Source organism: Ranitomeya imitator, chromosome 3 (assembly GCF_032444005.1).
Source record: "Ranitomeya imitator isolate aRanImi1 chromosome 3, aRanImi1.pri, whole genome shotgun sequence".
NCBI classification, from domain to species: domain Eukaryota; kingdom Metazoa; phylum Chordata; class Amphibia; order Anura; family Dendrobatidae; genus Ranitomeya; species Ranitomeya imitator.
In genome coordinates this window covers 175,800,606-175,826,356 of record NC_091284.1, presented here as the reverse complement: position 1 = coordinate 175,826,356, position 25,751 = coordinate 175,800,606, and the positions used below count along the sequence as shown (strand labels likewise).

At 46.7% G+C, this 25,751-nt stretch overlaps 1 protein-coding gene across 2 annotated transcripts in view; it reads left to right on the top strand.

Annotated features, from left to right (window-relative positions):
* MED14 (mediator complex subunit 14) overlaps positions 1–25,751 on the top strand; it is an 87,986-nt gene that overhangs the window by 29,105 nt on the left and 33,130 nt on the right. For both annotated transcript variants that reach the window (XM_069761628.1, XM_069761627.1), the window contains exons 12-20: positions 3,386–3,464; positions 12,089–12,248; positions 18,172–18,366; positions 18,490–18,624; positions 22,069–22,145; positions 23,918–24,078; positions 24,168–24,314; positions 24,407–24,498; positions 24,590–24,742. In XM_069761628.1, coding sequence (XP_069617729.1) covers positions 3,386–3,464; positions 12,089–12,248; positions 18,172–18,366; positions 18,490–18,624; positions 22,069–22,145; positions 23,918–24,078; positions 24,168–24,314; positions 24,407–24,498; positions 24,590–24,742 — 1,199 coding nt within the window. The remainder of the gene's footprint in view (positions 1–3,385; positions 3,465–12,088; positions 12,249–18,171; positions 18,367–18,489; positions 18,625–22,068; positions 22,146–23,917; positions 24,079–24,167; positions 24,315–24,406; positions 24,499–24,589; positions 24,743–25,751) is intronic.

Sequence of the window (25,751 nt, the reverse complement as noted above, 5' to 3'; positions counted from 1 at the left end):
CAGAACAGCGCTGAAACCCACCTCCGCGGCGGCTCCATGCCGGGACGCGCACCAATGGTGAGTGGATCCATCTTCAGTGGGATAGTCACATGCTGACAGGCAGCCTCAGCCACTTCCCTGTGGCCCACCTCTCTGAGGTAACGCTCTGGATGGCTGCAAAAATGTAGCCCCTGGCTTCGGCTGATTTGTAGGCCGCATCCTGGAAGTCTTGCCTGGAACGACCCACTGGTGACGTCCGCCGGCTTAGGCCTATTCAACATCGTGTCTGTGGCTCCGCCCCCCAAATTGGCGCTTCTCGCTCTCTGCGAGATTTTATCAATTCTGCAGCTCCCGGTGGCCATCTTGGTCCACCCGGCCAGCTCACACTGGGGTGTCAGTATTTTTGCATTAAAGGGGCACATCGACTCTACATCAGTACCCGGGTAAGGAAGTACCTCCTGGTCTTAAAGGCATTTGGCCAGTATTCCCAGTCTTAAAGGCGCATGACCAGTATTCCCTGGTCTTAAAGGTGCATGACCAGTATTCTCTGGTCTTAAAGATGTATGACCAGTATTCTCTGGTCTTAAAGGTGCACGACCAGTATTCTCTGGTCTTAAAGGTGCACGACCAGTATTCTCTGGTCTTAAAGGTGCACGACCAGTATTCTCTGGTCTTAAAGGTGCACGACCAGTATTCTCTGGTCTTAAAGGTGCACGACCAGTATTCTCTGGTCTTAAAGGTGCATGACCAGTATTCTCTGGTCTTAAAGGTGCATGACCAGTATTCTCTGGTCTTAAAGGTGCATGACCAGTATTCTCTGGTCTTAAACGTGCATGACCAGTATTCTCTGGTCTTAAAGGCGCATGACCAGTGTTCTCTGGTCTTAAAGGCGCATGACCAGTATTCTCTGGTCTTAAAGGTGCATGACCAGTATTCTCTGGTCTTAAAGGTGCATGACCAGTATTCTCTGGTCTTAAAGGTGCATGGCCAGTATTCTCTGGTCTTAAAGGCGCATGACCAGTATTCTCTGGTCTTAAAGGCGCATGACCAGTATTCTCTGGTCTTAAAGGCGCATGACCAGTATTCTCTGGTCTTAAAGGCCCATGACCAGTATTCCCCGGTCTTAAAGGCGCATGACCAGTATTCCCCGGTCTTAAAGGCGCATGACCCGTATTCCCTGGTCTTAATGGCGCTTGATCAGTCCGAGGAGCCCTCCGCCGCCGACCCCAGCTTTATCCTCTAGTTCCCCTCAGTGGACTTCTTCACTGACCAATCCATGGTTATCTGACCAAGAGATTGAATCCCTCTGTGTACCCTCTGTGTTTGGAGTGCTCGCAGGACCAATATACATGGTCCCTTTCCTACATGGGAGCCGTCGGCTAGCAGGGGCCGCAAGTATTCTAGAAACGTGCAGGCGTCTAGAAACATACAGGCATCTAGAAAACGGAAGTCATGCAGACTTTCAGACAATAGTCTCTGAGCTCCTTCTTCATCCAGGGCCTTTCTCCCGGTTCAATGGTTATTAGTAACTACCAATGCCAGTCTTCTTCTCCCCATCATTGTTCTGGAGATCCGAACGGTAGTCTTACAGCAGGTCCACTGCCTTCTGGCGGGTCACCCTATCCGAATTCAATTGGATAATGCCACGGCGGTGCCTTACGTCAGTCATCTAGCAGGTACCCACGGTCAGGCGCCATGACCGAGGTACCTCACTTTCTCTGATGGGCCGAAGTCTATTATTCGGTGATCTCGGCAGTATATACCCCAGAAGTAGAACTCTGAACGGCAAACAAATTCAGCCGTCAGGGTTCCGCCTCAAGTCAGTGGGAACTTCACCCCGAAGTCTTCCATCAGATCTGTCCTTACTGGAGATCTCCAGTTGTAGGTGGGATGACATCCAGACTGAAGGCCAATGTACTTGAGTTCGTGGTTCGGCCTCGAGATCCAAGAGCCATCGCTCTCCATGCTCTGGTTCTGCCGTGGTACCAGTTTTCATAACTCCCCTTCCACTGCTTCCGAAAGCCTTTCGGAAGCAGAAAGGGGCCCCAGTGATCCTCAGAGATCCGCACTGACCACGTCCGTTTTTTGTTTGCGGAGCTAGTATCTTCTCGCCTTATCGCAGCACAACTGCAAGTAGGGACTTTCTCACAGGGAGTTTTCACACGTAGTTCTTCCCTATCGCATACCGTTAGATCATTGGGACCTTATTATTCCTAGGAGCCTTACAGTAGGCTTGTTTTTCATCCGGGCAGACTTTACTATCAGGGAAAGTCGTCCCGTTCTCCTCTGCGATATTCTAACTCTGACGAGTCTTCGGAGCTAGCTTCTCTGCTCTTTCAGACTTTTTTCCCTTATTACCTTCGAGGCAAGGTTGTCCTCAGGCCATCTCCATCCCTTGTTACCAAGGTGGTACTGTATTACCACTGTTATGAGGGCATAGTTCTTCCCTCATCTCTTCTGGCTCCAGTCCACAAAATAGAATAAGATCACCCATATTCTGGACGAAGTGAGTGCTCTGAGTAGGTACGTCTTGAGGACGGCGTCCTTCTGAAGGTTGGACGTTTTATTTGGGCTTCCTGACGGTAGAGGAAATCTTCCTGACATTTTCAGGAAGTGTTTAGCCGTTTCCTTGACCATGATAACATGGTGAATTCTTTTCACCATCCAAGAGTCCTTCCATGCTAGATGTCAGCCTATCTCCCTGTCTATCAAGGGTTCTAGGCACCAGGCGTCAGCAAGGCACGCCTGCAAGCTTGCGGATTCGTCCAGTCCGCATGCATTCTTGAAGCACTATAATTCCCACACTTCCACAGATGTGAGTCTGGGCAGGCGGACTCTGCAGGCCGCGGTGGCGCACTTGTAAGTAGCGGTTAAACAGGGCCTGATCTATTGTTGTCCCCACCCAGGGACTGCTTTGGGACGTCCCACGGTCTGTGTCCCCCAATGAGGCGAAGGAGAAATAGGGATTTTTGTGTACTCACCGTAAAATCCTTTTCTCCGAGCCATTCATTGGGGGACACAGCTCCCACCCTGTTATTAGCTTATGCTTGTTTTTTAGAATATGACATGCTATACGCTCATATATTGTTATTGATCTCCTACTGCTTTTGCACCGAACTGGTTAGCTGAGAGCCAGCAGGAGGGTGTATACTGCAGGGGAGGAGCTAACTTTTTTTTGTATCACTTAGTGTCAGCCTCTTATTGGCAGCAGCATACACCCCCCACGGTCTGTGTCCCCCAATGAATGGCTCGGAGAAAAGGATTTTACGGTGAGTACACAAAAATCCCTATTTCCTGGACAGACAGGCAGACGGAAGTGACCCTTAGACAATTATATAGTAGATATATATATATTACACATGTGTTAAATGATTGTATTAACAAAATATAATATTTTCTACTGTAGACCAGACCACGTTAGATGATATTGAGAAATCCATCAATGATGAGATGAAAAAAATAATCCCTTGGCTACAGCAGCTTAAGTAAGTGTTATCGATATCAAGTTTACTAGATCAAGAATACAGAAAGGAAATGTTATCTTTTTCAGTTATTATTTTGTTAAAAAGAATCTGTCAGCAGGTTTTTGCTATTCAATCTGAGAGCAGCATGATGTACAGGCAGTGAGCCTGTTTCCAGGCATGTGTCGCTTATTAGGCTGTGTGCTGTAGTTTAAATGCAATCAATGTTTAATGAGCAGGAGATGAAACTACTCGATTAAGGTACCTTCACACTCAACAACCTTACAACGAGAACGACAACGATCCGTGACGTTGCAGCGTCCTGGATAGCGATCTCGTTGTGTTTGACACGCAGCAGCGATCAGGATCCCGCTGTGACATCGCTGGTCATCGCTGAAAGTCTGGAACTTTATTTGGTCGTCAGGTCGGCGTGATTCGTCATGTTTGACAGCAAAAGCAACGATGCCTGCAATGTTTTTACATGGAGCTAACAACCAGCGAGAACGATAAGTGAGTCGCCGTTACATCACTGGATCGCTCCTGCATCGTTCTGCCTTGCCAGTGTTTGACGTCTCTCCAGCGACCTAAACCGCGACGCTGCAGCGATCGGCATCGTTGTCTATATCGATGCAGCGTCGCTAAATGTGACGGTACCTTTAGATGTTTTGTGCAGGCCATTGAGACTAATCTGTGTAACCCATCCCCCACCACTGATTTGGTGTACACCGGAAGCTGCCAATCATTAGTGGGGGCGAAGTCATCCACAACCCAAATGTCTTAACCCCTTAGCGACCGCCGATACGCCTTTTAACGGCGGCCGCTAAGGGTGCTTAAACCACAGCGCCGTTAATTAACGGCGCTGTGGAAAAAGTCCATAGCGCCCCCCAGAGGCCAATTTTCTCCGGGGTCTCGGCTGCCGAGGGTAGCCGAGACCCCAGAGAACATGATTCGGGGGGTTTTTAACCCACACCGCATTTGCGATCGCCGGTAATTAACCGTTTACCGGCGATCGCAAAAAAAAAAAGCGATCTCTTTTTAATTTCTCTGTCCTCCGATGTGATCGCACATCGGAGGACAGAGAAAAGGGGTCCCAGGTGGCCCCCCAATACTCACCTAGCTCCCCCGATGCTCCTCGTGTCTCCCGGTGGGCGCCGCCATCTTCAAAATGGCGGGCGCATGCGCAGTGCGCCCGCCGGCCGGCACCGGGAGAATCTTTGGGGTCTCGGCTGCCGGGGGTAGCCGAGACCCCAAAGAGCATGATCGGGGTCGGTATTACCGACCCTTGTTTTGCGATCGCCGGTAATTAACTGTTTACCGGCGACCGCAAAAAAAAAAAAAAAGTAAAGTGTAATTCTCTGTCCTCTGATGTGATCGCACATCAGAGGACAGAGAAATAGGGGGATTCGGGGACCCTAGCATACTCACCTAGGTCCCTGGATCCTCTTGCTGCTCCTCCTGGCCGCCGGCAGAAGAACATGGCGGACGCATGCCCAGTGCGCCCGCCATCTGCCTCCATCTGCCGGCCGGCAGGAGAACAGCAGTTGGGGCTAAAATTAGGGTTAGGGGTAGGGTTAGGGGTAGGGTTAGGGGTAGGGCTAGGGGTAGGGCTAGGGTTAGGGCTAGGGTTGGGGCTAAATTTAGGGTTAGGGTTGGGGCTAAATTTAGGGTTAGGGTTGGGGCTAAACTTAGGGTTAGACTTCTTTCACACTTACGTCGGTACGGGGCCGTCGCAATGCGTCGGCCCTACATACCGACGCACGTTGTGAAAATTGTGCACAACGTGGGCAGCAGCTGTAGTTTTTCAACGCATCCGCTGCCCAATCTATGTCCTGGGGAGGAGGGGGCGGAGTTACGGCCACGCATGCGCGGTCAGAAATGGCGGATGCGACGTACAAAAAAACGTTTCATTGAACGTTTTTTTGTGCTGACGCTCCGCCAAAACACAACTGATCCAGTGCACGACGGACGCGACGTGTGGCCATCCGTCACGATCCGTCGGCAATACAAGTCTATGGGCAAAAAACGCATCCTGCGGGCACATTTGCAGGATCCGTTTCTTGTCCAAAACGACGGATTGCGACGGAATGCCAAACGACGCAAGTGTGAAAGTAGCCTTAGGGTTAGGGTTGGGGCTAAAGTTAGGGCTAGGGTTGGGGCTAAAGTTAGGGTTAGAGCTGGGATTAGGGTTTGGATTAGGGTTGGTATTAGGGTTAGGGTTGGCATTAGGGTTACGCTTGGGATTAGGGTTAGGTTTGGGATTAGGGTTAAGGTTAGGGTTGTGATTAGGGGTGTATTGGGATTAGGGTTAGGTTTGAGGTTAGGGTTGAGATTAGGATTAGGGGTGTGTTGGATTTAGGGTTTGATTAGGGTTATGGTTAGGGTTGACATTAGGGTTGTTTTGGGGTAAGGGTTGTGATTATGGTTAGGGTTAGTGATTAGGATTATGGATCAGGTTGGGATTAGGGTTAGGGGTGTGTTGGGGTTAGGGTTGGAGCTAGAATTGGGGGGTTTCCACTGTTTAGGTACATCAGGGGGTCTCCAAACACGACAGCCAATTTTGCGCTCAAAAAGTCAAATGGTGCTCCCTCCCTTCTGAGCTCTGCCGTGCGCCCAAACAGTGGGTTACCCCCACATATGGGGCATCAGCGTACTCGGGATAAATTGGACAACAACTTCTGGGGTCCAATTTCTCTTGTTACCCTTGTGAACATAAAAACTTGGGTGCTACAAAATCTTTTTTGTGGAAAAAAAAATATTTTTTATTTTCACGACTCTGCATTCTAAACTTCTGTGAAGCACTTGGGCATTCAAAGTTCTCACCACACATCTAGATAAGTTCCTTGGGGGGGGTCTAGTTTCCAAAATGGGGTCACTTGTGGGGGGTTACTACAGATTAGTTACATCAGGGGCTCTGCAATCGCAACATAATGCCCACAGACCATTCTATCAAAGTCTGCATTCCAAAAAGGCGCTCCTTCCCTTCCGAGCTCTGCCGTGCGCCCAAACAGTGGTTTACCCCCACATATGGCGCATCAGCGTACTCGGGATAAATTGGACAACAACTATTGCAGTCCAATTTCTCCTGTTACCCTTGTGAAAATAAAAACTTGGGGGCTACAATATCTTTTTTGTGGAAAAAAAAATATTTTTTATTTTCACGACTCTGCATTCTAAACTTCTGTGAAGCACTTGGGCATTCAAAGTTCTCACCACACATCTAGATAAGTTCCTTGGGGGGGTCTAGTTTCCAAAATGGGGTCACTTGTGGAGGGTTTCTACTGTTTAGGCACATCAGGGGCTCTCCAAACGCGACATGGCGTCCGATCTCAATTCCAGCCAATTCTACATTGAAAACGTAAAACGGCACTCTTTCTCTTCCAAGCTCTGCGGTGCGCCCAAACAGTGGTTTACCCCCACATATTGGGTATCGACGTACTCAGGAGAAATTGCACAACAACTTTAGTGGTCTAATTTCTCCTGTTACCCTTGTGAAAATAAAAATTTGTGGGCAAAAAGATCATTTTTGTAGAAAAAGTGCAATTTTTTTTTCACGGCTCTACGTTATAAACTTCTGTGAAGCACATGGGGGTTCAAAGTGCTCGCCACACATCTAGATAAGTTCCTTAAGGGGTCTAGTTTCCAAAATGTGTCACTTGTGGGGGGTTTCCACTGATTAGGCACATCAGGGGCTCTCCAAACGCGACATGGAGTCCAATCTCAATTCCAGCCAATTCTGCATTGAAAAAGTCAAACGGCACTCCTTCACTTCTAAGTTCTGCGGTGCGCCCTAACAGTGGTTTACCCCAACATATGGGGTATTGGCGTATTCAGGAGAAATTGCATAACAAAATTTATGGTTACATTTCTGTTTTTACACTTGTGAAAATAAAAAAAATGGTTCTGAATTAAGATGTTTCCAAAAAAAAGTTAAATGTTCATTTTTTCCTTCCACATTGTTTCAGTTCCTGTGAAGCACGTAAAGGGTTAATAAACTTCTTGAATGTGGTTTTGAGAACCTTGAGGGGTGTAGTTTTTAGAATGGTGTCACACTTCATTATTTTCTATCATATAGACCCCTCAAAATGACTTCAAATGTGATGTGGTCCCTAAAAAAAAAATGGTGGTGTAAAAATGAGAAATTGCTGGTCAACTTTTAACCCTTATAACGCCCTAACAAAAAAAAATTTTGTTTCCAAAATTGTGCTGATGTAAAGTAGACATGTGGGAAATGTTATTTATTAACTATTTTTCGTGACATATCTCTCTGATTTAAGGGCATAAAAATACAAAGTTTGAAAATTGCAAAATTTTAAAAATTTTCGCCATATTTCCGTTTTTTTCATAAATAATCGCAAGTAATATCGAAGAAATGTTACCACTAACATGAAGTACAATATGTCACGAAAAAACAATCTCAGAATCAGCGGGATCCGTTGAAGCGTTCCAGAGTTATAACCTCATAAAGTGACAGTGGTCAAAATTGCAAAAATTGGCCTGGTCATTAAGTACCAAATTGGCTCTGTCACTAAGGGGTTAAGCTACATTCCCACGTTGTGTTTTTGCTGCCTTTTTTAATTACAATTTTAGTTTGAACTTTACAGTACCAGCTAAACCTCATGATATTTCGGAAATCTCCTGCATACACATAGGTTTTATTTTCTTGACTGATTTGGAAAACTGCTGCGTTTTTGAAAACTGCAGCATGTCACTTTTTTCAAAGTTTTTTTTCTGCATGTTTGCAGCATTTATTCACCCATAGGAAACAATGGGTAGGTGCAAAAACATAGCAAAAAACACAGGTATCAGTTTTTGCTGCCTTTTTGGTGCAAAAACCTAAGGAAGTAAAATCACGCTTTTTTGGGGGGGCACTAAACCTTATCAGTATTGCACAAGAGACGACAAAACCTGATTTTTGTAAGTAGCTTCTTTACTGCCAGGAGGGCAGGTTTTGTCTGTGGAAAAAAAATGCAGCATGTGATCATAGCCTTAGATCTGCTTTATCTACATCAGACAAAACAGGGATTATATCAAAACTACAGCAGTCCAGTAAAGTGGAAACAGGCTCTCCGTCTTTACATTATGCTGCTATCAGATTCCATAGCAAAAACCTGCTGACAGATTCCTTTTAAAGGGAAGGTGCCGCAATTTTGTTTTTGTATTAAAAATAATTGTTTATATAAACAATTATTTTTAATACAAAATTATTTTTTTTAACTTTAATATATTTTTTATTATTAATTATTTTTGCAGCCACTGGGCGCCGCCATTTTGCTTTGCAGCAGTGTAAGAGTCCCAGCACGACACTTACACTGTGCAAAATACGGCTGCCCTGGACATAGGAGGCTGCAGTCGGGAGCCGACCCCATAGCTATCATTGTGCTGTGATGTGGCCACGCCCCCTGGGCTGTCTCCACATCACAGCAGAGGCAGGAGATCGGCGCCATCTTGCTTCAGCCTACAGTGGAGTGTACCTGTGAGCTCCACTGTGACTGAGAGCTGTGCTGTTAGAGGGGCAGCTCCATCTGTCTCCCCTCACACTCAGCGGCGTTCCCTGTCCTCTGGTGTGTGGCTGTAATCCCTAGAGAGGGTGAAGGAGTGCTGCCATCTGATGTCCTCTATCTGGAGCTGCAGAGAGGTAACAGAGGGGGATGGGGGAGGCTCTGTGCTGCTCCGACCCTGCCTCACTGTAGCTCCTCACAGGACATCAGACCGTGCATCTCACTATACTGTGCTGAGCCATGTATCTAATCCTCTCCTGTGTAATACTGTCTGCTGGCCCCTCTATCTAATCCTCTCCTGTGTAATACTGTCTGCTGAGCCATGCATCTAATCCTATACTGTGTGATATTATGCTGAGCCATGCATCTAATCCTCTCCAGTGTGATACTATGCTGAGCCATGCATCTAATCCTATACTGTGTGATATTATACTGAGCCGTGTATCTAATCCTCTCCTGTGTGATACTATGCTGAGCCATGCATCTAATCCTCTCCTGTGTGATACTATGCTGAGCCATGCATCTAATCCTATACTGTGTGATATTATACTGAGCCGTGTATCTAATCCTCTCCTGTGTGATACTGTCTGCTGAGCCGTGTATCTAATCCTCTCCTGTGTGATACTGTCTGCTGAGCCGTGTATCTAATCCTCTCCTGTGTGATACTGTCTGCTGAGCCGTGTATCTAATCCTCTCCTGTGTGATACTGTCTGCTGAGCCGTGTATCTAATCCTCTCCTGTGTGATATTATGCTGAGCCGTGTATCTAATCCTCTCCTGTGATATTATGCTGAGCCGTGTATCTAATCCTCTCCTGTGTGATACTGTCTGCTGAGCCGTGTATCTAATCCTATACTGTGTGATATTATGCTGAGCCGTGTATCTAATCCTATACTGTGTGATATTATGCTGAGCCGTGTATGTAATCCTCTCTTGTGTGATACTGTCTGGTGAACCGTGTATCTAATCCTCTCCTATGCACTCCTCTCCCCCCTGCATATCTTTCCCCATTGCACACACAACTCAATGCGTGCGATAACAGGAGCTGCGGGCGTCATGCTGTATTATGGCGTTACGTGAGATCTATATGACGGTATTATGTGATCTGTATGGTGGTATTATGCTTGATCAGTATTGTGAGAATTATATGGTGGTATTGTGTGTGATCTATATGGCGATATTGTGAAAACACTGGCAGTATTATGTGTGATCTATATGGCGGTATGTGAACACTGGTGGTATTATGTGTGATCTATATGGCGGTATGTGAACACTGGTGGTATTATGTGTGATCTATATGGCGGTATGTGAGAACACTGGTGGTATTGTGTGATCTATATGGCGGTATTATGTGAGAACACTGGCAGTATTATGTGTGATCTATATGGCGGTATGTGAGAACACTGGTGGTATTATGTGTGATCTATATGGCGGTATTATGTGAGAACACTGGCAGTATTATGTGTGATCTATATGGCGGTATGTGAGAACACTGGTGGTATTATGTGTGATCTATATGGCGGTATGTGAGAACACTGGTGGTATTGTGTGATCTGTATGGCGGTATTATGTGAGAACACTATGGCAGTATTATCTTCAGAAAGCGGACCCATTCTATGGTGGTTCTGGCTGAGCACCTGCACGCGGGTCTAGGGTAATAGAGGGTAAAGCATGACCTCCAGTTAGATGCAGTCAGGGGAAGGCTGGTGAGGCGGCTGAAGAGAGGGGTCTCATTTTTATCGTTACTATATGGCAACATTTCCTTCCCAGCGTCACCCCAGACTGCGCCTGTCGCCTCGCTTTCACACATCACCAGGACAGGAGGTGAGGAGGGGAATGGGGTCTGTATGCAAAGTCTGGATCAGACCAGGCCATCAATCCGCAGAAATGTTTTATGTGTATAAAAGACAGCGCTCTATGTACAATCCCTGGCTGCTCCGCGCACCAAACAGGGGGCCCCTATAGACCAGCACACTGCTCTCCTGAAATACTCTGTGCTGCTGTCACCCTGCTCCCTCCACCACATATCTCCCAGAATCCTTGCTGCCTGCCATCCTCGGTGACCGTCTACTTGTCAAGTATAATCACACGCGTCGGTACGGGCCCGTGTACCGACGCATGCTGTGAAAGAAATGTCCGACGTGGGCAGCAGAAGCAGTCTTACGACGCTTCCGCTGCCCCATTGTAAGGTCTGGGGAGGATGGGGCGGAGTTTCTGCCGTGCATGCGCGGTCGAAAATGGTGGACTCGACGCACAAACAAACGTTACATGTAACTTTTTTGTGGCGGCGGTCCACCAACACATGACGCAACCGTCGCACGACAGTTGCGATGTGTGGCAATACGTCGATAATGTTAGTCTATGGGGAAAAAACGCATCCTGCAGACAACTTTGCAGGATGCGTTTTTTCTCCTGAACGACGCATTGCAACGTACAGCCAGCAACGCTAGTGTGAAAGTAGCCTAAGGCTGCCGTCCACTAGCAGTATTTGGTCAGTATTTTACCTCAGTATTTGTAGCTAAAACCAGGAGTGGGTGATAAATACAGAAGTGGAGCAGATGTTTCTATTATACTTTTCCTCTATTTGTTCCACTCCTGGTTTTGGCTACAAATACTGATGTAAAATACTGACCAAATACTGATAGTGTGACGGCAGCCATACTCTGCAGTCACCAACAAAATGGCTGCTCACTGGGTTCCTGAATATCATCCTCTCTAATCCCTTAGCAAACACCCATAAGGAGAGGAGAGGAGACATCACACAGGTCAGCAGACTCCGCCCATAATTACTGCAGTGCAGTAATGTGAGCTAGTTGTACACTAGGTTTTTCTGAAATTTCAGCAGCTGCTCCCCCTAGTGTTTAAAAGTGGAAATTCCAAAACTTTTCAAATTATTTTTCATATTTTACTAAATTATAAACAAATGATAATATTTTTTAAGAAAATGTAATCATTAATTCTTTACATTTTTACAATTTCTGAAAAAAATTTTTTTTTTGATGGCACCTTCCCTTTAATTGTATTACTGATGGCATGTCGTGTATGATCTGTGCTTGCTATCTTTTATACTTACTGTGTCAGTTCCATTGGCGAGCTTTTGCTTTATAGGAGCCCACTCGGGATCTATGATTTTTTTTCTTCTCTCCTTTAGGTTCTGGCTTGGACAGCAGCGTTGTAAGCATTCTGTGAAGCATCTGCCCACTGTCTGCAGTGAATCTTTGCATTTGACAAACTTTGCCAACCATCCTATTAGCAATCTTTCCAAACACAAGCTCTTCATCAAACTTACTCGTCTTCCACAGTACTACATAGTAAGTCCTTTATTTTTTTTATTCTATGTCACCTTTCTGTCACATAAATAAGAGTACATGTATGATACAATCACACTAGGATGGTAACAGAAAATGCTCTCCAAATCTCTTCTTTCTCCATCGCCACATTGGGGGACACAGGACCGTCGGTGTATGCTGCTGCCACTAGGAGGCTGACACTAAGTAAATACAAAAAAAGGTTAGCTCCTCCTCTGCAGTATACACCGCCCACTGGCTCTGGATAATACCAGTTCTTGCTTAGTGTCCGTAGGAGGCACACTGCGTCTGAATTTTTCCAGACGTTTCATTTTTAAATTTTTATTTTTGTCTTTGCGCAAGAGGATGAAGGGGGCGACAGACCCTTTTAAGGGGGCCGATCTCCCCCGAAACACCAACAGGCGAGCACGGCGAGTTTACTCCCTGTATCCTTTCCTGCGATGTGGGATGTTTGGCCGTGACCTAGCCCTGTCAAATCCTAGGGGAGTGAACCCTTAGGATACACAGAGGCACTTTCAATGAACACAGTCCGGCCGCCCTCCCGCTGCACCACCACTGTGGAACAGCGATGCTGCATGGAGCTCCTCAGTCCCTCTCCACCTCCTCTTCAAGAGGGCGGTGGATTGAGGTTGACTGCACCTTCCCTCGTACCTCACCTGAAGAGGACCACAAGCGGTGAGTCTGATAGGGTAAGGGGGCTCCCAAGCGCACCGCGGGCTCGGCCGCATTTCGCGGCCGGGCACCGCTAATTTAGTCCCCGGCTTCGGCCTTAGCTAGGCTGTGTTCCGCCCACTGCGCGCGTCACGCACGAGGCCCCGCCCACCGCTTCAGCGCTTCTCGCACACTGCGAGAAGCACCTCTCTGCGGCCATCTTGGTGTCTCTCAGGAGCCTCAGAACGCCACCAAATCAGGGAGTGCGTCCCTCTCCGGTCTCGTTGCGGCATCCGGACACAGGACCTGGGTAGGTGCGCTGCACACTGACACAGGCCCTCCTACTCCTGCACACAGTGCTCCGCTCACTAGCTGCACAGGTGCCCACAGCCCTGCATGGAGGTTAACTGACAGCATGTCTCTGCATAAACCCAAAAAGTCTGCAAAAACACAGTGTTCTTCACTTCTTGCACCTCCTGTCAGACTGTGCTACCAAGCAGACATACTGCTCCCCTGTGTAATGCTTGTGACCCTAAATGCGCTCAGGAGCCCCCCGCCGCAAACGAGCCCGTGGTGACCAGTCCCCCTGAGTGGGCTTTGTCACTTTCGCAATCTATGGCTTCTTTGACTAAAGCTGTCGAGTCCCTCCGGGATCCAACCAGGAGCAGGACCACTAATCCGCCTATTCAGGATGCTTCCCCTACGGCTGCGGAATCTTCAGCCTGTAGGGGCCGCTCTCACTCTAGGCACAAGCGGCCGTAGCTCGTCCCCCAGGCCCTCCGGTGCCTCGGCGTCCATTAGCTCCGCTTCCCGCTCTCACTCCCCAGGTACCTCTTCTGACCAGGACTCTGATCCAGAGTCTGATGGGCCTCTAGATCTGGAGTCGCCAGGTTATCAGAGCACTATAGATAGTCTCATCGAGGCCGTCAACCAGTCCCTTCAGGTTGATGAGGAACCGGCGACCTCTAATATTTTTTAAAAGGACCAAACGTACTCACAAGGTGTTGTCCCTTCAGGTTGATGAGGAACCGGCGACCTCTAATATTTTTTAAAAGGACCAAACGTACTCACAAGGTGTTTGCCAATCACCCGGAGTTCCAGGACATAGTCCAGCGCCATAGGGAGCGTCCAGACAAACATTTTCTGGGCCAGAGATCTCTGGAGTCCAAATATTCTTTTTCTCCTGATCACCGCAAACAATGGACAGAATCCCCTCCTGTGGATCCTCCTGTCTCACGTTTGTCCTCTAAAACTGTCCTATCAGTGCCGGACGGATCTTCTATCAAAGATCCCTCAGACCGCCTAGTTGACAGTCTCGCCCGTTCAGCTTTCAAGGCTTCAGGCCCGGCACTCTTTCCCTCCTTCGCCGCTTCCTGGGTAGCCAAAGCCGTGACTTCTTGGGCAGACTCCCTGCACAAGGCCTTACAAAGCAGTGATCTTCCTTCTGACTTGGTAGAGCTAGCAAATCAAATTTCCCTGGCGGGCGATTACTTAGTAAATGCTTCCCTGGACGCTGCGAACTGCTCTGCACTTACGGCTTCAAACGCTGTGGCGATTAGAAGAGCGCTATGCCTGAGTAATTGGCGAGCGGACTCCGTCTCTAAAAAAAAAAAAAAAAAAAAATCCCTCACACTTCTGCCATATATCGGTGGCAGTCTATTTGGCGAAAAGCTGGACAAACTGATTTCAGATACTACGGGGGAAAAAGTATTTCCCTTCCCCAACAGAGGTTCAGACAACCGTTCCGACGACAGCCGTAAGCTCGTTTTCGGTCCTTTCGTGGATCTTACGCATGGCATTCCTCAGCCAATTCCCCTGGCTCGGGGCGCTGCGCCGGCAGAGACAAAAGCCCTCAGGCTCCGTACAGGCCCAACCATTCCTGGAGGGACCGCCCACACAGTCTAGGTCCAGGGGATCCAGACCCCAACAGTCTTCCTCTTAATGACTCACAATCTCTTATGGACGACACCAGCAAAGTAGGCGGACGCCTTCTCTTGTTTCATCATGTCTGGCTCGCAGTCGTTCACGACGAGTGGGTCAGGGATCTGGTGTCCTCCGGTTACAAAATCGATTTTTCCTCCCCCCCCTGACCCGTTTTTTTACTTCCCGCCCTCCCGAAGCGAGAATGCGCGCTCGGGCTTTCTCCAAGGCCATTCAATCGCTCCGGCAAGATGGAGTGATTGTCCTTGTCCCAGAAGACCAAAAGTTCCGCGGCTTTTATTCAAATGTTTATGGTTCCCAAAAAGGATGGAACGGTAAGGCCCACCCTGGACCTAAAGCTCTTGAACAGATTTGTCAAAGTCCGTCATTTCAGGATGGAATCTCTCCGTTCCGTCATTGCCTCGATGGAACAAGGCGAATTCTTAGCATCCATCAACATTCGGGATGCGTACCTCCCAATCTTCCCACCTCATCAAAGGTTCCTTCGCTTCGCCATCGGAGAAGAACATTTTCAGTTCACGGTCTTGCCACCGCCCCCAGAGTTTTCACAAAGGTCATGGCGGCTGTCATGGCCATTCTGCATTCTCGGGGTCTACTCGTGCTTCCTTACCTAGACGACTTACTGGTCAAAGGCCCATCTTTCCGAGCCTGCGAGGAGTGCGTCCGCATTTCCTTGGCTACTCTTTCTCGGTTGGGCTGGTTGATATAAACCATCAAGGGGGAACCCCCAGCAGTGCTGCAATGCGCAAGGTAGAGCACATGCTTTGTTGGGCCGAAAACAACCTCTCGGTCATATCGGCAGTTCACATTCCAGGAGTGGAGAACTGGGCCTCGGATTTCCTCAGCCGGCAAGGTCTCGCCTCAGGAGAGTGGTCTCTCCATCAGGACATATTCCAACAGATTTGCCATCGTTGGAGTACTCCAGACGTAGACTTGATGGCTTCCGGGTTCAATGCCAAGGTACCTCAATTTGTAGCCCGGTCCCGGGACCCCAGAGCAATCGGGGCTAGTCCTTCCTTGGAGTCAGTTTTGCCTCCCTTACCTTTCTTCCCCCCCGACTCTGCTTCCCAGAGTAATCAGGAAGATCAAGGCAGAGGGTGTCCCGGTGATTCTCATTGCCCCGGATTGACCTTGCAGGGCGTGGTATGCAGAGCTGATCCAGCTCCTCGCAGACGTTCCTTGGCGCCTACCAGATTGTCCAGATCTACTTTCTCAGGGCCCGATTTACCACCAGAACTCAGGAGCCCTGTGTTTGACGGCATGGCTGTTGAATCCTGGGTTCTGACTCAAGCGGGTTTCTCCCGTGAGGTAGTTTCCACCTTGATCAATGCCTGAAAGCCGGTGTCATCACGCACAACCTAAAAGTCATCTCCTGTTTCAGCTCAACGGATCTCCTTTCTGGGCATGACCCTGGACCCTGGTGCTTCTTCCTCGGGACAAGGTCCTGGCTCTTCAACAGGGGTCGGGAAGCTTCTTCAGCCGTCCCCTTGTTCCATCCGTTTCGGCATGAGGATTCTCGGGAAGATGGTGGCCGCAATGGAGGCTATTCCATTTGAGCAACTGCACCTCCGTCCCTTACAGCATGCTCTGCTGGACGCTTGGGACGTGAGTCCCTTTTCCCTCGACCGACTGTGTCCTCTCTCTCCTCGGGTCAAGCAGTCACTCCAATGGTGGATGCTCCGATCCACTCTCCTCCAAGGGAGGTCTTTCCTCCCAGTCCATTGGTTGGTAGTCCCTACCGATGCCAGCCTCCTAGGCTGGGGTGCGTTTTTTTGCCATCACCCTGCGCAGGTAACTTGGACTCATCACGAGTTATGCCTTCCCCATCAATATCCTGGAGATACGTGTGATTCGTCTATCTCTAATGCGGTTCCATCATCTCCTAGCAGGCCGCCCCATCCGTATCCAGTCGGACAATGCCACGGCTGTGGCTAATATAGACCATCGGATCTGGAGGATCTTCTTCGATTGGTGCAGAAGCAGAGGTCGCCCTCTGATGGTTTTCAACATCCCTACCATCCTGGATTTCCTCCAATCTGGTCTGGACTTGGGGCTTTTGCCGAGTTCCCTTAAAGGGCAGGTCTCGGCCTTGTCAGTCCTTTTTTAACGAAAAATCGCTTGGTCAGAACTTTTTTTCAGGGAGTCTCTCATGTGGTGCCTCCCTACAGAGCGCCTCTAGAGGCCTGGAACCTTAATCTGGTCCTAGGTGTCCTGCAGAAATCTCCTTTCGAGCCGTTGCAGGACATCCCTCTATCTCTTCTTTCATGGAAGGTGACCTTCCTCGTCGCTATTACCTCGATCAGATGAGTCTCGGAGTTGGCTGCTCTTTCCTGTCGGACGCCGTTCCTTACGTTCCACTGAGACAAGGTGGTCCTCAGAACATCCCCTACTTTCGTCCCGAAGGTGGTGTCTTCCTTCCACCTCAATGAAGATATCGTACTTCTGTCTCTTTGCCCTACTCCAACGCACCGCGTGGAGACGGCTCTTCACTCCTTTGATCTTGTCAGAGCTCTCGGGAAGTACGTTTCCAGGATGGCATCCTTTTGTCAGACGGACACTCTGTTCGTGCTCCCGGCGGGACACCGGAAGGGACTGGCCACTTCTAAGTCAACGATCGCCAGATGGATTTGGTCGACCATTCAAGAGGCTTACCGAGTCAGAGGCAAGCCTATCCCAGCGGGCCTCAGGGCACACTCCACTCGGTCGGTGGGTGCTTCCTGGGCCATTCGGAATCACGCGTCTGCAGAGCAGGTTTGCAAAGCTGCAACCTGGTCTAGCCTGCACACATGTTCAAAGCGTTACAATGTCCATACTCAGGCATCCTCAGATGCAAGCCTTGGCAGGTGTATTCTGCAGGCAGCGGTTGCGCACCTGTAGACAGCAGGTGCCATAAGTTTACACTGTTGGGTTGTTTTTCTCCACCCAGGGACTGCTTTTGGACGTCCCACGGTCCTGTGTCCCCCAATGTGGCGATGGAGAAATAGGGATTTTTGTATACTCACCGTAAAATCCTTTTCTCCGAGCCACTCATTGGGGGACACAGCACCCACCATTGTTTTTGGCTTGTTGCCTTTGACGAGTGTTTTAGTCTTTGACATGTTGTTACTACCTTTAAATCTTGTTAATCTCCTACTGCTTGGCTACGAACTGGTATTATCCGGAGCCAGTGGGCGGTGTATACTGCAGAGGAGGAGCTAACCTTTTTTTGTATCTACTTAGTGTCAGCCTCCTAGTGGCAGCAGCATACACCCACGGTCCTGTGTACCCCAATGAGTGGTTCGGAGAAAAGGATTTTACGGTGAGTACACAAAAATCCCTATTTTTGTGTGTCTAGGTGGTGGAGATGCTCGAGGTTCCCAGTAACCCAACAGAGTTGGAATATAGCTACCACTACTTGTCGGTCAGTCACCCAGACGGAGAAGAGAACCCTCCGACCGCTCTTCTGCTGCAGCGATTCAAGACAAATGTTGATGAGCTCTCTTTCGATGGAACATGGCGAAAGCAAGTCAAAGCAGGCTGTAAACGCAAAGTAAATATTTAAGCATCATATAGAAAAATAGGCTAAGCCGAGCACAGCAGCATCATGAAAAATCTCTCATCCGTTATTGAGATTTTCACTGTTAAATTGCTAAATGTCATTAACTTCTTGCAGCTCTCCGGTGATCAGGGTTCTCCGGCGTCTAAGAAGCCAAAGCGGACAGGAGAAATGTGTGCCTTTAATAAAGTGCTCGCTCACTTTGTGGCCATGTGTGACTCCAACATGCCGTTTATTGGACTTCGAACTGAAGTAAGTGATGATGGGCTTCGTTAACAGACAGTATTTCCTGTACAAAAGTCTTGTTAATTACAGAACTAAAAGCAGATTACCACGAGTAGCTAAATACAGACACCAAATTCCAATCAGTTTGCCTGCAATTCACTAATTACTTATGTATATTTATTTTCTGACTACATTGGCTTTAGTGTGAAGGGATTATGGTTGTGATAAATCCTTTGATGGAGCATGCTGCCTGATCACCTCTGAATACCAGAATAGCCCTATTTTAGTACTTCATTTATTAGTACTAAATTAGTATTTGCACATTCAGACAGCTAAAACGAGGCTATTCTTTTTTGTATGATTTGTATTTTTCATTTTCACACTACTGCAGTGAAATCCTTTTTTTTTTTTTTTAAGAACTTCATTAGCATTATCAAATGGTTTATTTGGTCACGCTTGGGAGCTTCGCAGTGCAATCATTGGCAAACATTGTAGCCTATTAATGAACCACTGAAAGATAATAGTCTATAGCAATGAAGCCATTACAGTCCTGGGGTTTGTGTCAGACCGCCAGCAGCCCTAATAACCCACAGGCAGGCTGTGGTTATATGGGGCACTAATGGTGTGGTCACTATAGCTCATGGTAGTTAAAGGGTTAATTATGTAGTAATGCTCCAGTAGTGCTGCAGCTACCGCCCTATGATTGCTGCTGTAAAGTGAGATGGCAGGGCTTTGCAGCATTGGCATATTGAAGAGTTTAGCACTGTGATGTATATTGTTTACCATAGGGGTGGTCTATTCATTTTCCTGAGAGGCCACATGAGACCGTGACTGCTGTGGAGGGCCGAACCAATAGGCCAAAATGAATTCTGTTCAATATTAATATTAACATATTAATTACAATTAATATCAATATAAATTTATAATTCTATCACTTATTATTGAGTAGAAATAATTGTTGACACGCCCTTATATACCGTATGAGTCCACACACTGCACCCCCTATGTACAGTATGAGGCCAAACCGTCCCACCTGTATACATCAAGAGCCCCCACACAGCTTCTTTATATACAGCACTAGATGGTGGCCCGATTCTAACGCATCAGGAATTCTAGAATATGCATTTATGTATGTATATAGCAGCCACATAGTATATAGCACAGGCCACGTAGTATATAGGAGCCATGTAGTACCGTATTTTTCTGACCATAAGACGCACTTTTTTCCTCCAAATTTGGGAGGAAAGTGTGGGTGCGTCTTATGGTGCGGAGGTAGCATGTGGGGAGGGGGGCAGCAGTGAGTGGGATCGCACTTCAGGATGTCCCCGCTGCCCAGAATCAGTGCTGGGGAAACCATGTGGTCCCGATTATTAAGTGCAGTGAATATTCATTAGCGGCTCCCCGCCCACCTATCAGCTGAGAGGTGAGCTGGGAGCAGCAAATGAATACTGCACTTAAGCAGGGACACACATGGCTTCTCCAGCGCTGATTCCTGCAGCAGCTGGGGAGGTCTGTGTGTCCGGGGGAGGAGGAGGCAGCAGCAGCAGGGGCCAGAGGAGAGAGGAGATCGCTGCATACCTGCCTGCCATGCCTGGGCTGGACGCCAAGTGCTGTGCACAAACAGGACCTGTTTGATGTCAGGAGTGGGCGGGCTGGAGCATCACATGGCAGCTCAGAGCCCTCCCTCTTCTTGACATCGTCACAGGTCCTTCAGGCTCTCCACTAGAATCTGCAGCTTCCTCATAACCTGTGCTGTGGAAAGGAAACGAGGGAAGGCTCTGTGTGCAGTCATGGGATGCTTTTACCTCACCACAGTGTAGCTGGCTGCCACATTTAAGAGGTTAGTCTTTACAAAACACAATAAAGCACTCTGCCACTCCTTTGGTGAACTATAACTCCCAGCATGTCATAGGATCTGCAGGACATGCTGGGAGTTATAATTCTCCCATGGGATTTTAAAGCAGCACTCCAGTGTTATTTTGCAGTGCTGGAGTGGTGGTTTAAATATAAGCCCTGTGCCCCCATTCTTGTACTCACCCTCCAGCATCTTCATATAGTACTGTACAGACACAACACTGGTCCCGCAGCTTCCAACATAATAACATACTATTATATATAATAACACCACATATAATAGTATGTCATTTATGTTATTAAATATTTTACCACATTTTTTTGCTTCAAATATTTTTTTTCCCTATTTTCCACCTCTAAAACCTGGGTGCGCCTTATAGTCCGGTGCGTCTTATAGTCCGAAAAATACGGTATATAGCAGACAAATACTATGTGGCCTGTGCTATATACTATGTGGCTGCTATATACATACATATTGTAGAATACCCAATGCATTAATACAGGCCATGCAATATATAACAGTGGCCACGCAGTATATAACACAGCCACGTACTAAATAACACAGCCCATGCAGTATTTAGCAGCCACGCAGAATATAACACAGGCGAGGTAGTATATAACAAAGGCCACGCAGTATATAACACTGGCCACGTAATATATATAGCACAGCCCACGCAGTATATAGCAGCCACGTAGTATATAACACTGCCCACGCAGTATATAACAGTGGCCACGTAGTATATAGCATGCAGTATAGAACATAGCCCACGTAGTATATAGCACAGCCACGTAGTATATAACACTGCCCACATAGTATATAACACTGCCTATGTAGTATCTAACACAGCCCACGTAGTATACAGCAGTGTGGGCACCGTATCCCTGTTAAAAAAAATAAGTAAAATAAAAAATAGTTACATACTCACCCGTGGGAACCAGCAAAACTCCGGCAATACGCGCGCGGCTGCCGCCATCTTACGTTCACAGGATGCGAGACCGCTAAGTCTTCTGGGTAATTTCGCAATACATCGCCGGGAACGGAAGATGGAGGCAGGCGCGTGCGGCTCGGCGGACTACGGAGAGTGAGAATAGTTGTTTTTTTGTTTTTTTGTTTTTTTTTTAACATTACATTTTTTTTTACTATTGATGCCGCATAGGCAGCATCAATAGTAAAAAGTTGGGGACACACAGGGTTAATAGCAGCGGTTACAGAGTGCGTTACCTGCAGCATAACGCGGTCCGTTACCGCCGGCATTAACCCTGTGTGAGCGGTGACCGGAGGGGAGTATGCGGACGCCGGGCACTGACTGCAGGGAGTAAGGAGCGGCCATTTTCTTCCGGACTGTGCCCGTTGCTGATTGGTCGTGGCTGGTTTGCCGCGACCAATCAGATTCCATGACAGACAGAGGCCGCGACCAATGAATATCCATGACAGACAGACAGAAGGACAGACGGAAGTGACCCTTAGACAATTATATAGTAGATGAGCTCTAACACCGCCCCCTATAAACTGTATGAGCCCCCTTTATACAGTATGATCCCACACACAGCACTCCCCAGGTTTTGTAGCAGAACACTTTTTTTTATTTTAGCTGATCATGATTTTTTTTTAAACAGTTATCCAACATGGACATTCCCCATCAAGGTGTCCAGATAGAAGGGGATGGCTTCAGTCACGCTATTAGAATACTAAGGTAAGTTGATATTTTTTTTTTTTTGCTTTATTTATTTCATGTGTGAAAAAGGGCCTGCTTATTATGAATACATTGAAAGGAATCGGTCTTGTCCGTTGTATTTTCTTTCTTGATATTGTGCATAAGAAAAATCAGTCACTGTTAGAGCAGGCGAAGCAATCTGTTTTGTAGATTTTTTTAAAATCATTGTTTGAGGTTTCCTTGTGTTCATATCTTCGTGCATCGGGTCGGGACAGTGGCAGGACTGCAGGTATGGTCTTCAGCTTTGTTCTGTCCCCTTTGCTGGGTCTGGGTGTCTCTTTTTTTCTTCTTTATTTAAAATTTTGCACTGGCGCCGTCCTAGCCGCAAGCGGTGATGGACAGATTGATCTAATGGTGGGCTTCAGTAAAATGGCGCCAGTGGCACTGAGCAACCTATGCATGCACCTCTGCCAGCGCTATTTTCCTTAAAAACTTCCACGAGCGCAATCTGCACCAGTGCTGCCTGTGGCTAGGCCGAATGGTGAGGTTCAGTAAAATGGTGCTGGTGGAACTGAGCAATGTACACATGCGCAGGTTACTGTGCCATTTTCTTGAAGACTTCCAGGACCTTAATCTCCATCTGCGGCTAGGACAAATGATGGGCTACAGTAAAATGGCGCCGGTGGTACTTCGCAATCTATGCATGCACAGCGGCTGGCGCCATTTTCCTAAAGACTTCCAGGAGCTGAATCTATGCAAGCACCACCCGCGTCTTGGACGGCGACAGCATGAAATTTTAAATAAAGTGGAGGAGACACGCGGACAGAGTGGCAAGGACAGAACAGAGCTGAAGACCCTACCCACAGGTCCTGCCCCAATGCACAAAGAGATGAATACAAGGAAACTCCAAACACTAATTAAAGAAAATTTACAAACCTGATTTCACATGAGGTATCATTTTAATCAGTATGACAGCGCCAACATGGCTCTGTCTGTACTTTACTTATTAGTAAAATGCAGCTGACATGATCTCCCTTTAACTAAGTGCAAAACAGAATGCTAGTTTTACCAGTAAAGCACCACGACACTTAGGAGTCTTCCCCAATCATTACAATGGAAGCTGCTCATCCGGATGTTCTGTGTGGACTTTAAATCCAGTTGTTAGAATCAAATTTGATGTTGTCGACCCCAAAACTTTTGCACTGGTCCAATGTTACCCGCCCTAAGCCCTCCTTGGAGGGGTTTTCTCACAAATATTGTTTTTCTATAGCCCAGTTTGTTGCTACATTATCATATAAACCTGCTAGGTCCTTTCCCCCTGGTTACTCGGACTTCTGATTCTCAGCAGTAGTGACCACTGTACAGGGCATACACTCGCCATGCACAGGGGGAACAGGGAATGTAAATGTGCTGAATCTGGACTTGGAGAACTACTCACACGGTATACTTTCAGAGCTCGTGCCCTGACTGACAGTGGAAGGGACAAACAAAACGATCCTTTACAGAATTCATAGATTGTAAGCTTGTAAGCAGGGCCCTCATTCATCTTGTATTGGTTTTGAACTGTGATTATTGGTATGCTGTAATGTCTATTGTCTGTACAAATCCCCTCTTAATTGTAAAGCGCTGCGGAATATCTCGGCGCTATATAAATAAAATTATTATTATATTTGAAAAGCTTATTAATTTTACATATAGGGCCACGGAGCTGACATTCAGATCTTGGGATCTTTTAAAGTAGCATTTTCTTTGGCACTTCTGTACGTTGTTGGACTGATTTTTATTTTCCGTTTTTCTCTTTACATTTAAAGAATACCCCCATGTAAAGGAATTTGTGAAGAAACCCAAAAGGCACTAGAACAGTCACTTCTCGATTGCACTTTTCGTTTGCAAGGCAGGAATAATCGCACATGGGTAGCCGAACTTGTATTTGCAAACTGTCCTCTAAACAGCAGTACTTCTAGGGAGCAAGGTCGGTGTAAATCCTGCACTCTTTGTAGATTGTTATTGTGTCAAATTTAAGAAATAGTAACCCTATAATCATTTCTTTTTAATGTATAGGTCCAACACGACATGTCTACTTGACCTATGAAAATCCCCTTTCTGAACCAGTGGGTGGGCGCAAAGTGGTGGAAATGTTTCTGAATGACTGGAATAGCATTGCTCGATTGTATGAATGCATGTTGGAATTTTCACGCTGTTTACAAGGTAATCTTTATTTCTCAGCATTATTTTTGAAGCATATTTAACTCTACAGTGTATTATCTTTTTTATTTTTCTTTCTCCTTTTTCTCTTACAGACATACCACCCCATCTAAACCTGTTCTCTGAGGTCAGATTATACAATTATCGCAAACTTATCCTGTGCTACGGGCAAACCAAGGGAAGCTCGGTATGTGAAAAGCACACACCTGACATACGTAATGCTTTGCTGCATTCTCCTACATGTTTTGAACTTTAATTTCTTTTCATCCACATTGCAGATAAGTATTCAGTGGAATTCTGTTCACCATAAATTTCACATATCACTTGGGACAACGGGACCTAATTCGGGGTGCAGTAATTGTCATAATATCATCCTTCACCAGCTGCAGGAAATGTTCAACAAAGTACCAAATGTAGTGCAGTTGTTACAGGTATATACTTGTGTTTTTGTTTGTGTTTTTTTGTAATTTTTGGGTGTTTTTTTTAGACTTTGGATAGTTGGTTGTAACTTCAGGACAATTAAATACTAGTAGCTCAAAGTCACTGGACTGGAGAGGTTTAGTCAGAAGCTGAACCATTAAATTATTACTTGGATAAAAAAAAACCTGCTCCCGGGTTAATGACATCAATTATACCCGGATTGGTTCTGAATTGGATATTTGTTGAAGGTTGTATTCCCATAATGGATATTTATGGCATTATCATATGATATTCCTTAAATGTCCAATTTGAGATGGGTTCCACCTCTAAAGTCTACACCTGTCTCAATTTCAAAGCTGCTTCTCTCTATTCACTTCTATGCGAGTGTCGAGTAAGCTTCTATCAGACATTTACGGGATATTCATATGATATTCCATACATGTCTGGAATGGAATGCTTATGTAAAATGTATTGTTAAAAAAAAAGTAAGTCCATCTTGAGCAGCTGTAATATGTACACTGCTCAAAAAAATAAAGGGAACACTTCAACAACAGAATATAACTCCAAGTAAATCAAACTTCTGTGAAATCAAACTGTCCACTTAGGAAGCAACACTGATTGACAATCAATTTCACATGCTGTTGTGCAAATGGAATAGGCAACAGATGTAAATTATTGGCAATTATCAAGACACACTCAATAAAGGAGTGGTTCTGCAGGTGGGGACCACAGGCCACATCTCAGTACCAATGCTTTCTGGCTGATGTTTTGGTCACTTTTGAATGTTGGTTGTGCTTTCACACTCATGATAGCATGAGACGGGACTCTACAATCTCATCCAGGATGGCATGAATTCAGCAGGAAAAAAGAAAGAAACCAGAACGTATCGTTCCTAATCACGTCTGACCACTTTTAACTAACAACCCAGCATAGCCAGCCACTAGACTCTAAAACTTAACATTTAATATGTATACCTCTAAAATTATGTGTACTTTAAAAACAATTTGGTGCTCATGTTTA